The sequence below is a fragment of the Cydia strobilella genome, chromosome Z (genome assembly GCF_947568885.1).
Source record: "Cydia strobilella chromosome Z, ilCydStro3.1, whole genome shotgun sequence".
Lineage (NCBI taxonomy): Eukaryota > Metazoa > Arthropoda > Insecta > Lepidoptera > Tortricidae > Cydia > Cydia strobilella.
The window spans coordinates 46922207-46941159 of NC_086068.1; the positions used below are offsets into that span (position 1 = coordinate 46922207).

Here is an 18953-nt window from a genome sequence, read left to right on the forward strand (position 1 = left end):
GAAATCACTTACCTTCGCAGCTAACAATAGGTCGTTTAGTGAATAAATTTGAGCAGTATGGCATCGTAACAGATGAAGCAGTTCCTCATCGTGCCAGCAATTAAAACAAAATATTCGAGACACGGTCTGTGTGAAAATGTGATGAAATACGCGATTAAAAGGGTTCACATCTGCCATGCTGCTAGAGGTGGACATTTGTCTGACATTATTATCCATGTTTAACTGCCGGCCCTAAATACTATATTTAACAAGGAATACTTAATACTTTTTATATTTCATAGAATAAAATTACAAAAGTAAAGTGTATACCTGTTGTTTGGCCATCCCTGTATGTACAGATATGGAGTTGTACGGGAGAACAAGGGCTGTTGTGTTGTAGTATAAATGTAGCAGCGATGTTAGAGGTGTAGCAGGTGTAACAAGTACCATTACGCCTACGACGTGTAACTTGGTGCTCTGCGGAAACACTCCTTGTGTGGTGTTGTGTAACTACAACTTACTTTATTACAGGGATCTGTAACCGAAATTCAGTTAACCAGCTGAGGCCGGCCAGGTCGGCAAATATCTTACACAACTCTGTTGGCAATGAGTTACACTGCTTGTATAATACATATGATTGAGCATCTTGCATATTACAATTAATCTGGTAATGACTGAACACCATATTGCTGATAACATGCTTATTATTTTATTTGTTTGTTACAGTCTTATAGTAAAAAGCAACGACCGTCTACCACGAGTGACGCCGAGTGATCTAGACAAATATTATTAGATAAATGAAACCAATGTACACAAACGTTCCTATGATTGAATTAGTATCCATAAAGTTAATGCAGGTACTTAACAAGGATCTGATCTAGTATCAAGTATATTGCGACAAAGCACGCAACCTTGTGTAAGTAGCCAAGATACTTAATCTTACATTATATCACATATCCTCTCAACTACGTCCATAATTTATGAAGCCAGTTATTTTTATATATTTCAGGAACTATGTTTAAGAATAGTTTAATTGATTAGTGTATTTGATGATTTGTTAATTTTATAATCGACATGATTCATCCTATATTTAATACCAAATAATTAAGTATGTGTCAATTCTGTGTTATATGTTGTTTAAACTGGTTTACCATATGAATAAGTACTAGGATTTCAACAAGTACTAAGCCGAAGTTTGTACATAGCAAATTTTATTTATCGATTTATTTTAGTATCTCATTCATTAAATATATATTTTTTCAAAGTCAATACTTAATCAATCAGTGCTTCAAGCAAATTGTCTCGTATATATTTAAATTATTTTTATGGTAAAACTGTACAAGTTAATAAATTTACTATATTAAACCAATGATATTATAAAACTATAGATAAGTTATACTCATACAAAACGAGCACAAAAAATACATACTTCCATATTTATTTAAATACTTCCGGATGAATCTGTTTTTGTTGATTAATTTTCGCATACCATTTATCTTTGTTACACTCGTTGTTGAACATAAGCTTGTCTCTTTCTCTTTGGGCCAGTCATATTAAGCCTAAAAAGGGGGTCACGCTCGGAACGAGAGATAATAAGCTGGAAACTCGTATACACCTTCGTTATGACGTATTAAATGTTCTCTTAATAGTCGACGCATATATCGTGTGCGCGTCAGATGTTACTCTAGGCCAAGGGTCATACAAGTCGGTTTTCCGCGGATACCAAATTTCTATAGCTTCCATGTTATTTACATGTAGGTAAGAGTCGTAGAACATAAAATTTGCGAAAAATTAGGTACCAAACATTTTTTCATGAGATGAGCCGTTTTCAAGGTACAGGGTACAGAAAGCGTAGTGATCAGACATACGTACTATGAGGCAAAGTCAATCGTGAATATCGGTGAATAATACCTAATAATACCTTGTATAAACTTATTTAATCATCCTTTATTAATCATATACAGCTTTTAAAAGTTGTCTATCCTGTAGAAAATAAGTAACCGCTTGTGTCCATGTAAGTATACGTACGGCGTACTTACAGGTTATTATTGAAATCGATCGTACACGGAGTTCCTATGGCCATCTACGGTTCCCATCAACAGATCAGCTCGATTATCATCGGTCTTTCATAATGTATACCAAATTATAGCTCAATCTGAAACCATTAAGGGTCTCCGGCAAGCTCGGTTCTCCATACAAACGTAGTTTCGCTCTCATTTTAAAACGACTAGCTAGATTGCTCTGAAACTTTGTACTTACAATAGGATAAGGTATATCTAGGTCTGTAATTAGTTTATGTAGCTTCAGATACCATAATTAAAAAAAATCAGCTAATTTAAATTTTTCATACAAATCTTGTTTTTGCTCTATTTCGTTTGTTTTATAAACTGTAGCTATATAAACTAATTTCCAACCTAGACATACCTTATGTCATTGTATGTGCAAAGTTTCATTACAATCCAAAACGTTGTTTTAAAATGAGAGCGGAACTACGTTTGTATGGGAAGGTGCAATAAAGTTATAGCCTATAACCTATAAAAATATATAAACCTGTGTAAAGGGATACCCTTTTTATATAAAACTGTCATACAATCATTACATATATGCACACATGCTGTTAACTAATGTCCACAGGAGGGGCAACTTTTGCTTTAACATCTATCTATGACCCACAAGTGTCATTTTAACGATTAAAAAACTTTATAGAATGTATTATTCAGAGATTACCAGCTACCCTTGCGTCATGGTGCGTTTGGCTGGCCGCTGCGCCTTCTATGCGATATATCTTGAAAACGGCTAATCGCATAAAAAAATGTGATACCTAACTTGTCGCAAATTTTGTCACAATTCTTACCTACATGTAAATAACATGGGAGCTATAGAAATTTTGATATCCGTGATACCGATTTTTGTGACTTTTGACCTTGAATAACTTCTGACGCGCACGCGGTATATGCGTCGACTTTTAAGATAACCTTTAATACGTCATAACGAAAGGTGTATACGAGTTTCCAGCTTATTAGTTCTCATTCCAAGGTGAAGCCCTTAAATTGCCTGGGCCAGGGACATCTCTCGCTTGCCTACCTAGGCGTAACTAGAGCATTCTGTACAATTGACACAAATTGTGCTTTAATTTTGGAGCGCGTATAACGTATCTGTAGTTGTAATGCCATTGTATTAAACGAAATCGAATATTATAAGATCTGTCTGGAAGGAGAGCAGGGAATTATATTACTTATAAGGGTGTGTATGACATTTAGAATTATGAACTAACTTGCTTAACTTTTGGTAGTGCTTATAGTTGAGGTGCTATTATATTGTCTATGTACTTAATGTATAAGTAAATTTGTATTGTGATGTTGGTAGGAATGGCGACGCGACAGATTATACGGTTGCTGCTTCACGCCTTATTGCTCACAAGTGTACTTGATAACGATTTCTAAATAGAACATACAAAGTATGTCATTTGAAGTATTTGGTGTAAATGCCATATTAAATTGTGTCCAGTTTTGATCTTTATATTTTTACACTAATGCTAAAGTCAGTGATAATTTAAAACGGACATAATTTTTTCCTGGTTCTTAAATGATAATGAAATTATGTGAAATTCTGTGCCTGTTATAATTCTTATATTATATAATAGTTATTAAAATAGTTATATATGAATTAAATACCGTTCTTATGTACCAATACATATTCTTTATTTTATTCTGAAGAAAATCCAAATTGTGAGATTCTTGTCCAATCACGAATATAAATCTTAACTTACCCAAAAACGTATCGGAATAATCCCAATACACCTTCCTAACTTTCCACAGCAATTTTTTCGTAAGGCCCACCATACAAAATATTCCTATTTTTTATGTGAACTGGGCTGTCTAAGAAATTGCGATGAATTTTATTTGTTTGAAAAAGTAATATGACAAAAGAAATGCTACTTTATTTAGTTCATGAAAGGTTCATTAAATTGCAAGGAAAGCAATAATATTTGCTGAGCACCTTTGCATACAAACTTCTTCACTTTTCTCTGCAGCTGACTGTAAGTTGTGATGTTACATTGAGCCTTACGAGGTTAAAAGGGTTCCTAGTTGGCTACGGAACCCTAAAAAACAGCTTCTGTGTGGTGCCGCTTAGCCAACTTTTATCAAATTAAAACAAAAGTAGCTATAGACACAGACACCATGCATATTGAGCTCACGAGTCCGAATAAACTGTGTCTGTAACTTGGTCATTAAAACAAAAGTAGCTAAAGACACAGACACCATGCATATTGAGCTCACGAGTCCGAATAAACTGTGTCTGTAACTTGGTCATTAAAACAAAAGTAGCTATAGACACAGACACCATGCATATTGAGCTCACGAGTCCGAATAAACTGTCTGTAACTTGGTAATTAAAACAAAAGCAGCTATAGACACAGACACCATGCATATTGAGCTCACGAGTCCGAATAAACTGTGTCTGTAACTTGGTCATTAAAACAAAAGTAGCTATAGACACAGACACTATGCATATTGAGCTCACGAGTCCGAATAAACTGTGTCTGTAACTTGGTCATTAAAAGAAAAGTAGCTATAGACACAGACACTATGCATATTGAGCTCACGAGTCCGAATAAACTGTGTCTGTAACTTGGTCATTAAAACAAAAGCAGCTATAGACACAGACACCATGCATATTGAGCTCACGAGTCCGAATAAACTGTGTCTGTAACTTGGTCATTAAAACAAAAGTAGCTATAGACACAGACACCATGCATATTTAGCTCACGAGTCCGAATAAACTGTCTGTAACTTGGTAATTAAAACAAAAGCAGCTATAGACACAGACACCATGCATATTGAGCTCACGAGTTCGAATAAACTGTCTGTCTGTAACTTGGTCATTAACACCCACCCACCTTCCCCTTTCCATCATCGGACATCCAGGCGCGGGGAGCGTATGCACCCGTTCATGGTCCACATTCCATTCGTTCGGACGAAACGTTTTGCCTCCTCCTTTTTGGTACGGACAGCTAAGGAATGGAATGCGCTCCCGCCATCTGTATTCCCTGATCAATATGACCTCGGTCTCTTTAAAACAAGAGTGAATAGGCTGTTACTGAACCGGTGAGCTCCATCTTAGGCCCTGTCTTCACTTTCCATCAGGTGTGACTAGGGCCAATCGCCGATCAGTTTATAATAAAAAAAAAAAAAAAAAAAAAAAAAAAAAAAAAAAAAAAAAAAACACAAAAGTAGCTATAGACACAGACGCCATGCATATTGAACTAGTCCGAATAAACTGTCTGTCTGTAACTTGGTCATTAAAACAGAAGTAGCTAAACACAGACACCATGCATATTGAGCTCACGAGTCCGAATAAACTGTCTGTCTGTAACTTTGTAATATTTTAGTGAAACAATGAAAATAAAACACCATGATGAATATTGTGACATTTTTATTTGTGAAATACTGATATTTAATACATTGATTCGGTGTAGTTCTATCAGTCCTTTAGAGCATGAGGCGGAAACAAATTGGAAAAAATAAGCGCAAGCATTTTCGCCGGGTAGATATATTGTTTATTATGATATTAATTTCATTTCTATTTCCCCGCCAGCTACTCTTATTTACCAGTGGGAATGAATTGATTCTTCCTTTGATTAAGTACCCGATTACTTTTTAATATACTCGCTCAAACCTAACAAATTGCTGGACATAGACCAAGCTAAGTTGGCAGCGATTATGACAGCCCAGACTGTGCAAGTGTTATTTAAACGTCATAATCTCACAGAAGTTTGACGTTTAAACTAACGCTTGCACCGTCTTGGCTATCCAAATCGCTGCCAACTTAGGTTGGTCTAGCTCTAGCTGTTTTGTACGTACCTATTATAATCAGTGCTGGGACATTGCAATTTATTCCGATTAAGGAACCTGGGCAGGCACCTGGGATTTGACTTTCCGTCTTTACCCACCTGTTATTCGTTAGAAGGGGACAAGCACCGATCGATACACATTAAATTCATTTTGATAGACTATTGGGATTTGTGTTTAGAATGTATAACGACTGAGGAGTTGTTTGATTGTCTGCAAAAAGACCATTTACGAAATTATCGCAGTAAGCAATAGCTATGTGCTTCTTTCGTAGTCTAAAACCGCCTGCCACCTAAGTAGCTGGAAAATCCTTAAAGGATCAGTTTCTATAACATCAATAGTACCTATACATGTAATCTATTACCAAAATTACAATTAATAAGGTAAAATAGCAATCTTAAGTATATGTATAGGTATACTTATTATTATATAAAGTGGATAATGATTAGACATAAATCATTATACCCAATATGGACATCAGCCACCTGTTAACAATTGTGGCAAAAAAATATACTTCGCTTCGGTTAGTATTGTTACATACACATAGGTATCTAATTTAGATAACTATAAACAAAAATAATGTCTTACAGTAGGTACAATTTACTCGGTTTTTTTTTCAGGATACAAAATAGATCAATGATCTGATTGTGCAAATGCAAAGGAATTCAACACAACTGAATAGTTTTGAGCAATACCTTAGCTATGTATGTAGTACATACGTATACTTGTCCCAGCGTAAACTAGTTCCATTTTATTATTATCACAGGCCCCAATCCGAGGGTTAATACCGACTATAAATAAAATAAAGGCAAACGTCCTAAGGTCGTTGCATTAAAATTGTGTAAGTTGTGAACGGGCCACTGAATTTTACCCTGTGATAGCTCGAATTCAGTCTTTTATTAGGTACCTCTAAATCGCGCGGCACAGTTCAGTTCTTAGAAATAATTAAAACATCGTAAAATTTCTTACTTATTCGTATATATATTGTAATTTATAATTGTAAAAAGTCGAAATATTTTGGCACATTAACTATAACATTTCTATTATATTATAACGCTAATTGGTACCAAATAATCGTATACACAAGTGTTTAACCTTTTCGCCGCCACGTCAATGAAGTAATAAAGTATATATGTCATAAATTGCACGTAGACAACCCGTACCTATAATATATCAAGTGGAGTGTGGAGCACGAAATGTAGGTAAGGTACTAAATTTATATCAAGTCAATGGCGGCGAAAAGGTTAAAATAACATTAAGATTACTTAGAGATCTTTGAAAACTGTCTACTTGTATAATCTGACCGAAAAAGTGGAGCTCAGTTCAACTATATATTAGGTACTGTTTAACTTAATAGTTTCCAAACACTAGAGAAAGATAAATTGGATTAAATGCTATTTTTCCGCAGGTCGCGACACTATTTTAATATTCCACAACTTAGGTACCGCCAATGAACATGAAGGCTCTAGCCACGCGTGGCCTATCAGCAGCCATGATTTAGGATATTGTAATATAAGGTTTGATTAATTAAATAATAAATTAATTACTTAAATACTTACTTCTAACGATTTACCTCAAACGCAACAAATAACTTTCAGAATACAGAGATGCGTTATCATCTTATAAATATAAGACTACGGCTTGAAATTTTAATTTTTTTTTCATAGGTATATTCACGAGCAATGAATATGGGTTAGCTCATACTGGACATTCTGCAATTACCCGTTTTCTTTGCTCATTAATGTATTTGTGACTATTTGATATGATTATTTCTATTTAATAACAAGCTTACAGTGACTAAATTGTGTTAATTGTAGCGCTAGTTTCGAATGTAGAAGCCAACCCAACTCGAAGCTTGCTGAGAATCCGTTTGTCTCGTCGTTTACGTTTACACCACGAGAGCTGTAAGACTACCGGATCGGGAATTCGTATTGTCTTCAGTTTCAGCAGGGATCAGATTCTGGCCACTCTGTAGAATGTTAATGAACACATAAAAATCAAACCACAGTGGTCGTTTTACTTCGCATTCGCTTCGTTTATAAGTTTCCGTTCGCCAATGGCGCCCTGACAGGCTGGTGGGAAAGTCGCAATGACAACTAGTCATAGGCACAGGGCGAACACGCCATACATCATAAATCATTTGCGTTTCTATGTGTGAACAGCACGTCTGTACGTTATGTGTTATTGTATGAGTAAGTTGCTTAAAAACCGAACTGCGTTCGCCAAAAGCTCGTCAATCTGCTGTCGCGGGGCGAGGTAATTCGAGTTGGGGCGGGGCGGTGGTTGGTAGTTCTGTATGATAATACTATTACTTATTCTGTCATAGGGCTTGTTATTGAGACGTGTAAATACTGACGTGTTGAGGGGAGGCGGGCGCCGGTGACGAGGGCGGCGGCAGGGGCAGTGCGAGACGCAGCTGGGTCCAGAACTCGCGGTCCTGCAGGCTGCGCCAGGGGATCAGCCGCGTGCGTCGCAAGATATTCACCAAAGTTTCTCCAGAATCTTTGGCTTCGCGTTTCAGGTCCGGCAGATCCTGTTAATGTAATGTTTGAGAATATTTTATTTTTATTATAATAATCTGAATTATAAATATATACATGAGAATAACAGAGCCCTCTTGAAAATGATCATATATAAAAAAACCGGCCAAGTGCGAGTCAGACTCGCTTTCCAAGTGTTCCGTAAATTACATAATTTTTAACAATGTATTTTTTATGTGAAACGTGAGTGAAATGTCTATAAAATCCGTGAGTGAAATGTCTGTAAAAACTAAGTAATTAAGTCCGACTAATGCTTGACTGCACATTTCTAATAGGTATTCCTGTGATCTATAGGTAAAGAACTATTTTGTGTATTTTTTTTCAAAATTTTAGACCCAATAGTTTCGGAGATAAAGGGGGGGAATGGATTTTTTTTGGCTTTTTTCTTAAATAACTTCTAAACTATTTATTTTAAAATTACAAAAAAAAAAAATGAGTCTCAAAATGAGCTCTTTTATTTGATATGTAACACGATATAGTATGAAAAACTTTATTTTTTAATTTTCCCATTTACCCCCAAAACTGGGGGCCCATGTTGAAAATTAATTTGTTTACGTTACATGTCCGTCTTTGGGTTACAAACTTACATATGTGTACCAAATTACAACTGAATTGGTCCAGTAGTTTTGGAGAAAATGGGCTGTGACAGAAAGACAGACGCCCGAAGTGATCCTATAAGGGTTCCGTTTTTTCCTTTTGAGGTACGGAACCCTAAAAAATATGTAAAATGCATCCGTATCAATGTAACCGGTAACCGGGCCACCAGTGAGCATACCTGTAGCAGCACGACGACGGGGGGCGTGGGCAGCGCGCGCAGTTGGCGCAGCGACATGAGCAGCTGCGCGGGCGAGTACTGCGCGGGCGACATCACGGCGACCAGCGCCCGGCAGCGCGCGCACCCGCCCTCCAGCTCATGGTACCCTTCATTCAACAAGTTATTTTACTAGAAACCAACCAGGGGCCAATTGCATAATATAAAATACAAGCTAATACTATTAGTGATTTTGTATGTAAAATCACTAATAGTATTAGCTTGTATTTTATATTATGCAATAGGCCTGTTGTTTTATGTTAATATATCATGAAATAGCGGCTTTTCATGATATGACTAGGAATTTCATGATCTGGTGGATTTTACGATAGGCTGCCGAAAAATAACTCATCTAGCTATATACCTAGTCTGGTCATATTTAAAAAAAAACGATGTCGACTGGCAAACCATATTACTTTTTGGCAACCGGGTTTTGTAACCTAGGTAATTTGACCCCGCTAATTGCCCGATAGAAATCTTGAACGAAGTTGAAATGGCGGCCATTAATACCCTACATAGCGACCCTAATGAGTTCCTTGTATGAGAGACGGGAGATCCACATTTTTTAATATATATTTTTATAATAATTGTTGCAAGAAATAACAGTAATAATAACCTATCTGCCATGGTTGAAAATATAAAGCGCTTTAAAGATTTAAAATAAGATCGTCGTAATCGATTCGAGTGCATTTTGTGTTGTAACAATGTATTACTACTGGGCTTTCGTATTTCGTTTCTATGCGACGCAGGGGACGATTTTTTCTATCTTTAAAGGGCTGTATACGTTGAACTATTTCAGGTAGGTACTCCAAACTTTCAGGAAACACGTGTTATTATTACTGTTATTTCTTGCTATAATGATTATTATAAAAACATATGTTAAACAAAATATGAGTCTCCATAGGAACTCATTAGGGTTCCTATGTATTTAGGGTAACATTGGCTGCCATCTTGAATATCTCACTTCCGGTCAAGATTTTGATCGGGCAACCGGCAAATTCGGGTCTAATTAGGTTAAAAAGCCCGGTTGCCAAAAAGTAATATGATTTGCCAGTCGCATCAAGAAGGAGAGCGATTTTGAATTTAATTGACTAGACTAATATTTTGAGAATGCCGAATAAAAGTAAGTATTAATGTATAGTTTTCATTGAATAAATATAAATAACGCATGAGACGTCCTGTTTTCGAGCTGCGTCCAAAAAACTGGGTACTTATAAGGAAAATTGGAAGAACTAATAATGATTAAAACTGTTATAAAAGCAACAACAAAGCATGCATTTAGTCTTAACTTGATCTTTTCGGCTAGTTAGCGAATTTGAAATCTTATCAGTGCCTATCAAGTCAATATACATATGTATTAATGCTGGTCCCGTAGTAAGGTGTGCGAAACTCACAATGGTCAGGCTCGGTGGGCACTTGCATGCCATGCACGCGGTACTTATACTTGTGCTGAAGCGTGGGCAGCAGCGCGCCGCGCACCAGTTCCCGGTCCACAGGCGTCCAGCACACCAGCACGTCGAACTCCTTGCCCAGCACTGTACACATTTTTTATTTAATCGTAAAATACGAGTACCATGCATCTTATAGGCCAGTTCGTTGGCGGTGCGTTCAAGTAAATCTAAGTCTAAGTTTAATACCATACCACCCATACCATACCTCCCATACAACTTAAGTAAGGATAGCCATGTAATGGAGTGAGCACTCTAAGCTTACCGTTACCCCGGTTCAGTGTATTTATTTCTCTATGATAATATCATATCAACTATATTATAACTAATAGTATGCAGGTCCACAAACTAACGCATTGGCATGTCGACACACAACGTTTAAAATTACTTAGATAACACCAACTATGACACTTTCAAGCAAAAGGTACCACCGTTTTAGTAGTCTATTTTGCGGACCCTATTTGATTCGAAATTTGTGATAACTAGACAGCGACAGGAGACATTTTCACAGATGATGTAGGTAGATTTCTGTTAATCGCACTTAAACTATCGTGAGACATATTTCAAATTATTTAGATCAGTACGGTTTTTACTCACTATTATTTTTAGTCGCTGGCCAAAAGCGACTAAAAATAAAAGTGAGTAAAAACCGTACTGATCTAAATATTTAGATTTCTGTTGCCGCTATAACAACAAATACTAAAAAGCACGGAACCCTCGGTGGGCTAGTCCGACTCGCACTTTTATTATTATATATTTTTGAGTGTGTACTCTCTCTTCCGAAAATGCGAATGGTTAGAAAACCTAACAGGAAAATAAGCTACTGGAAAATAAAAAAATTGGGAAAATATGCGACTGGTTAGAAAACGTAACAGGAAAATAAGCTACTGGAAAATAAAATTAATGGGAAAAATTGCGATCTGGAAAAAACAATTTTCGGAAGAGAGAGTACACACTCGCATAAACCAAACCATGCATAGAGTTGGTCACATAATTATTTATTTTAGGGAAAAGACACTGCCCGAAAATTAAGGATGATTAGTTAAATAAATAAATAAATAAGTATTTATCAAGCAAAGTCTGTCCACGAAAAAAAGTGCTCATGCATAATAGTGTAAATCTTTTAAATGAATGTGAATATTCAAGCAGCACGTTTTGTACATAATTTGTGGATATTAAACTACATATTAAAAAAACAAACATAATATAACGTTAGACTGTGTATGCATTTTAGCAATATATCCCATGGTACTAATGTTTCTTTGAACATCGTCTTCGGGAAGTCTACCAAGATTTTCCGTTAAATATATTTTTTTATTTTTACACGACAGCGTCACGGCCCAAAAAAAGGAGTGTTATTTTCAGCGTTCATGTTTGTGGGTATGTAAGTTTTTAATTAAATAATCCAAATTATACCTTATGACGTCCTCTTTTCACAATAGAAACAATTTTTCTAATTGTATTTAGGTTGAGATACAGTAGAACCGAAGGGAAGTGACAAACGCGTCATACTTAGCGTATGTCCTAGTTGATTAACTTCTTATTGTTGTTTTCCAAATAAATCTCAACCTCCTTTGTGAGAGATGAGTTTTATTAATCTTGTACCAATTATTAACTTGTCACTGAGAACAGTAAGCTAAAATAACTACTTATACACTCCACGCACGCACCAAACGTCCTCGCAGGGAAAGACGTGGGGATGGCCATTAAATCAGCGAATGTGTCAGTATAACCGGTCATAATTTCGTAAAAATAGGATTTATAAGGTCATAGTAAGCGATTTGTCACTATAAGAGAAGTCAATCTTATCCAACTTTTGTTACAATTTTTTTATATGAAAACCAAACTTAGCACAGTAATTACGTCATAGTAAACGGTTGGTAAATATAAGCGGAGTCATAATAAACGGATTCCACTGTAGTTCTGAGGTTTTTAACTTTGGTGAATTTGCCTTAAAAAAAAAAATTGCCCCTCATACAAAAACTACTTTTAGTGCTAGAAAAGAAAGTCTTCCTGACTACCGCAAACAAATATAATTTTTTTGGTAAGACGACATTCTAATGTGCGTAAAACAGCTTGAATAAATAGTGAAGATTGTCAAAAAACATTGTACTAGCAATGAAAGGTATGATGGAATATATTTGGCGAAAAGTCACCCATTGAAATGTGATTTTATTTTTGTTAAGTATATAGTATTATATAGGTATATACAAATTATTAAAAATAAAAAACTGCTTGAAAATTTGCATTCGGTAAAAATATATACCAGATCATCCACGACCACTTTTGTTGGTGGACATATTTTAGTTTGAAAGGTTCTCCAAGATTGCATTATTTATATAGGGATGCCGTTTACCTACGTCTGACTTGTTCTAAGAAACTCATTTGTATTTTCCTTGTATGCGGCTTATAGTGAAGCAGTTAAGCTACGAGAATTTAACACTTTTAATCATACAGTTATTTACATAATTTTATCAAGTCTACTAAGTTTACTCTGAATAAACCATAATTTAGATAAATATCATGTTTTATAAACTCGACCACCTAGGTAACTAGGAAGACTTCTAGTCTATTCTATTAATGACGTTACGTTCGTAAAAAATTGTCTACAGTATTATTAGTCGTAAGGGCTCCAGGACGTTAATTATTTTGAACAGGTACCTTCGCACCTACTAAGAAAGTGTGACGAGTGTGTAAAATAATCGCGTGTGTGTGCATATCGATAATCATTACCACCGTCTTCTTCGGTTAAAACAGTATTAACAGTACCTATTTTTATTGTGCTCTACTCAACATTTCTAAGGGCAGGTATAATATATAGATGTATCCTTTTGTTACACGGGAACATGGCAGTTAATTTTATAGCTTGATATTGATATTGAAGTGTTCGTATGTTCCGGGCCAGCGGCAGCCGGGGCGCTTCCGGCATTCAAACATAGCAATACGGCGTCCACCCGCCGCCGCGGCGTCTATTGTAAATAATAGAACTGATTACGAAATAAAAACTGGCCAAGTGTAAGTCGGACTCGCGCACGAAAGGTTTCGTACCATTACGCAAAAAAAACGACCAAAAAATCACGTTTGTTGTATGGGAGCCCCCCTTAAATATTTATTTTATTCTGTTTTTAGTATTTGTTGTTATAACGGCAACAGAAATACATTATCAAGGTTCATGAGATACAGCCTGGTGACAGACGGACAGACAGACAGCGAAGTCTTAGCAATAGGGTCCGGTTTTTACCCTTTGGGTACGGAACCCTAAAAAGGAAGGTAGTAGGCTTACGCGCACATAGGAATGCAGTTTTCAGTGACTAGAAAACTACGTTATTATGGTATAGGTATACAATCGCACGAAAAGAATTGGTAAAAGAATTACCTCGCGCTCTCTGAGCCGGCGTGGTGGCAAGAGCGCGTGCGCGGCGTGCCAGCAGCCGCAGGCGCGGCGTGCAGCGTCGGTGCAGCGCGGCCGCGGCCAGCGCCACGCACGCCAGCGCGCCGCCGCCCAGCACCAGCGCGCGCCACGGCACCGAGTCTACGTGCCACGGCTCTTCCGGCGGCACTGCAAACATACTCGTTGTAAGTATAGGTACCTAGGCACATATGTATGGGGTCGTCCTAATACAACGCGACTAGTGATGTGCCGTTCCCGGGAAAGTTCCCTAGGTGGGTTTATTCCCGGAAACGTAATCTATTTCCCTTATAAAGGGAAAATAGGGGAATTTTGAAATTGTGCATAGATATACTATTCTATTATCAGAAATTCAGTCAACACTTGGCATCTTAAACCTTTTTCAAAGACATTCTCATCCGCCAAAGTAAATTCCCTATATTTCCGGGAAATTTCCCACTCTTCCTGGAAATATTCCCATAGTTCCTGGGAATAATTCCACGGACAAAATATTATTTTACAATAATACGCGTTTAATCAACCAAATCGATACAAATTATCACAGTTTAATTAGATTCTACCTTAGAATCTTTCGCTTTCTCGGGACTCAAAATGAAAACTCGCAAGAAAAACTGACTCTCCTCTCTTGTTGCACAAATAACTATAGTAGTACCTAGGACACCTAGGTAAATTTTTCCACACTGTGAGCCATTATAATAATACCTACGTACTTTTCTACCTAATAGTGGCCCCCAAGAAAATATTATCTTATCTAGATTTTGAATGACAGAAACACAATGACGAAAACGGATAAATAATCAAATCATCCCATCTCTTAGCTCGTAATGTCTGGAAGAAGAAAACTGTGGCCTATGTCAGTTGGGAACATGCATGAATTTTTTGAAACATGTCAATCAATTCTACTTTCCGTGAAATTCAAATATACCCCTTGTATTCTACCCCTTTGTCTATTGTACTAAACTTTCAAAATTCGAAAATAAATCTAGTGCGTTCACCGCGATTAAAAACGGCCCTTAAAAAGCGCGTGGCTTTGGCCTGTGACGCGTAAGTATAGATATAGTTGTTAAACCTATATTTTTTTTCTCAAGTGGAAGAGCTTCAAGATGAGATGTAACGTGTTTTAAGTGAGGATAATGCGTGGAGCAGGCGTGCTTGCTTACGGGGAGGGCTGACGACGACGAATGAGCGCACGGGCACGTTGTTGCTGTGCGCGACGCACACGAACTTGCCGTAGTCGGCCGGCGACACGCGGTCCACCATTAAGTACGATCCGAAGATGTTCGGCACGTCCTCCCTGACACAAACATGGTTGTACAATATCACTAAAATATACCTGCATGAGAAACCAGATCAATTATTTAAAAAAATGAGCAATCAGTAATCAAATCAATTAATGTTAATGTATTTTGTGAGTAGGTGTTTTAACTCCCTATACCTATCCTTATATGTTTGAAGAGCTCCTCATTCCGGGAGGAATAAATAAGAAATCCCAATTCGTTCCAATAAAAATGTACTTATTGAAAATATACTATTGAAACGCCGCCGGGAACGACAATAGTACATTGTGCAACGAGGCGGGGTAAGATGGGGGTAAGAGAGACTGTAAACGAGGTCAATAATTAAAGACTCGAGTTTACAACATTCTAACCCCCAGAGTTACACACAATGTTTATCATCACACTTGCGAAGATAAAACTAAATTTTAAGCGAAATAATTATTAAGTACGGTGACATTTCAACCATCGTCCTTAATATTGCAAGGGCCTGACACCCTTTGATAGAGAAATATAGTCTTATTGCGAATCCTATAAGAGGAAAGAGAAAATATGACATGCTTTGTCCTTAACACCGACCGGGTGGCATCATAGGTAGGAGGCGATAGCGAAATACCAAAATGTATAAGAGTGAAAGAGGAAAAATCCCATGCTGCCCAAATTTTATATGAATATTCTTTCTCTTACCCCCGGTCGCTCAATGGCGCGTATTTACTTGTATTTATTGTGTATATACTATGTCCATGGCCATATTGTCATTTCTTGACAGGTTAGGCACCTTCGGCATACAGCCACGATTGAACATTTTGTGTAAAAATATTTTAAACGGCTATTAAATTAATCAAATTAAATGTTTTTAACATAAACAAAAATATTAAATTATAATCGTCAGTATTTTAAAAGTAAAACTCCCTTATACCTTGACTGTAAGTATAAACAAAGTATTTTATAGAACATATGGTGCTACTTTCTCGCACTAGTCCGTAAAGAGCACTTTTCGTGCATATGTCGAAAGTTTAAAGGGCCATATGTACTGTAAAACGTTGTATGATACACGTGCGAATAGGTAATTCGCAACTCGTGTCGATTTAAAACACTCCCTGCGGTCGTGTTTTAATTTATCGCCACTCGTTTCGAATTTCCTCTTTTCCGCACTTGTATCGTAAATAACTATTACTTCTAACCTACTTGGATCGTATGAATTAGTGACATAATTAAAAAATATACTTTTACAGTACATATGGTGCTACTTTCTCGCACTAGTGCGTAAAAGAGCACTTTTCGTGCATATGTCGAAAGTTTAAAGGGCCATATGTACTGTAAAACGTTGTACGATACACGTGCGAATAGGTAATTCGCAACTCGTGTCGATTTAAAACACTCCCTGCGGTCGTGTTTTAATTTATCGCCGCTCGTTTCGAATTTCCTCTTTTGTGCACTTGTATCGTAAATAGCTATTTCATTTCTCATGTTCTGAAAGCGGGTCATTGTTGTTCTAAAAGGTGTGCAGAAAATGATACTTGTCTCTACTAGAGCATTTTACGTTCGAAGTACGTTTTTGTTTTTGAGTTTAAATGGATTTATTATAAAATTTCCATTCTGATATTTGACTCTCCATTCCATAAATAACGATACTTTTGCCTGAATTGTTAATTGAAAGTAACCTCAAGAAATACTATAAAAATGTATACTTAACCATGTTTTTAACAAAATACATGCATTTTACTTTCCTCGTATTCGAAATGAAAAGTAGAGTGTTTAACTCGGGTGAAAGGCATCATTTCTGCCTCGGACTATTGGCGCTCTCACTGCGTTCGAGCGCCAAAATACCTCGGCAGAATTGAGTGCCTTTCATCCCTTGGTTAACAATCTACTATTTCATTTCTCATGTTCTGAAAGCGGGTCATTGTTGTTCTAAAAGGTGTGCAGAAAATGATACTTGTCTCTACTACAGCATTTTACGTTCGAAGTACGTTTTTGTTTTTGAGTTTAAATGGATTTATTATAAAATTTCCATTCTGATATTTGACTCCTCATTCCATAAATAACGATACTTTTGCCTAAATTGTTAATTGATAGTACCTAAAGTAAGGAAAGTAGTAGTAATAAGAAATACTGTAAAATTTATACTTAGTCATGTTTTAAAAAACACATGCATTTTACTTTCCTCGTATTCGAAATGAAAAGTAGTGTTTAACTCGGGTGAAAGGCATCATTTCAGCCTCGGACTATTGGCGCTCTCACTGCGTTCGAGCACCAAAATACCTCGGCTGAAACGAGTGCCTTTCATCCCTTGGTAACAATCTACTATTTTTTAACAATCCATAACTCCCGCGGGAACCCCCTTTTCCCTTCAGTACACCTACATGAAATAAGATCTTTTATCGAGCAAGTGTGATGAAAATGATTTTAACTATGCAAATTGAGTCGATCCTCGATACCGTAAAACGGGGTGGCTTTAGGAAAAATGGCGCTACTTTGATAGTTTTAAAACAGCCATAAAATTACCATTATTTACTAAAACTGTTAATGTAACTAGTTAGATTCACCTACTTAAAAAAAATCTCGCATAAATAGTAGATTGTACAACAAGGGCACAAAGCGATCCACTGTTATACGAGGTAATTTATTGGTCCGAGCGGCAGTGAGGACCAATATAGCCGAGGATAAAAATAGGCGTTTGTGCCTGAGTTATACACACTGCTTTTCACTTCGATTGGGAGTAAAATAAAACCAATGGCAAACAAATAATTAACAATCGTAAAACAGCAACAAATTGCAAAGCCGCAACCAGAGCTTCCCGCCAATATTCTTTTTTTTATTTTTTTTTATTTTTTTAACGTGATATTTACCTTAAGCCCACTGCACACTCGTGCGCGAATCGTGGCGCAAAGCCGCGAACGCGAGTGTGGTGTCGATTTCGCTGATTAGCGAACTGTCCACACTCGCGTTCGAGGCTTCGCGCCGCAATTCGTGTGAAGGGGGCTTTAAGTCTTTATTCATACTGCCAAATTATAACTACATTTTGTAGTTTATTTTTATAATAACTATGCTGTATTGTAAGATATTAATAATTTAGTAATATATAAGACACGGATTATTAAAAAAACGGGCCAAATTAAGTGGAATAACAATATTATCCGATTATGTTTTATTGTGTACTATGGCAGTGATTTGATTGTCTTAGTCTTTAAAAAAATATTACTTTGTGCACTAGAGCATAAAAGTAGCATTTTGTGCAGCCTACATCTAGCACAAAGGAGAACTTTACGAGCATGAGAAGTGAAAAATAAATTTAAAATTAAACTTTCAAAGTCGCCCCTACATTTGAAAGCCAACCCGTTTTACGGTACCTACAAATTGTATTGTTTTCCAATACTAGAAGAGCTTCAATGTGAATGCGCCTCACATCATCGCATCAGCAGCGTTTAATTGGGATGTTTACATGTACTGTACATGTACATACCACATTTATGAGCATTGGATTGTGTTTTGTTGCATGTTTTCATTCTAGAAAAAGTAACAATTGAGTAAGTAAATTCGCTATGCTTCGTTTTTAATAATTGGCTATGACTCAATATAGTTTACATTACAAGCATAAGGGAGTACCTTCGCAGCGCTTTGTACGGCTTTTTACTAA

The 18953-nt window shown here is 36.7% G+C and overlaps 2 protein-coding genes across 3 annotated transcripts in view; one reads left to right on the plus strand and one right to left on the minus strand.

Moving 5' to 3' along the window:
- Window positions 1–3665, plus strand: part of LOC134754055 (ATP-binding cassette subfamily C member 4-like) — a 54869-nt gene extending 51204 nt beyond the window's left edge. For both annotated transcript variants that reach the window (XM_063690114.1, XM_063690115.1), the window contains one exon: window positions 706–3665. In XM_063690114.1, the coding sequence (XP_063546184.1) occupies window positions 706–753 (48 nt within the window). In that variant the 3' untranslated portion in view covers window positions 754–3665. The remainder of the gene's footprint in view (window positions 1–705) is intronic.
- Window positions 3666–6295: 2630 nt separating this feature from the next.
- The window catches only part of LOC134754867 (uncharacterized), a 45268-nt gene continuing 32610 nt past the window's right edge, over window positions 6296–18953 (minus strand). The window contains exons 6-11 of the mRNA XM_063691316.1: window positions 15200–15333; window positions 14007–14189; window positions 10577–10717; window positions 9147–9292; window positions 8188–8364; window positions 6296–7800 (exon numbers count right to left, since the gene is read on the minus strand). Of these exons, the coding sequence (XP_063547386.1) occupies window positions 7720–7800; window positions 8188–8364; window positions 9147–9292; window positions 10577–10717; window positions 14007–14189; window positions 15200–15333 (862 nt within the window). The 3' untranslated portion in view covers window positions 6296–7719. The remainder of the gene's footprint in view (window positions 7801–8187; window positions 8365–9146; window positions 9293–10576; window positions 10718–14006; window positions 14190–15199; window positions 15334–18953) is intronic.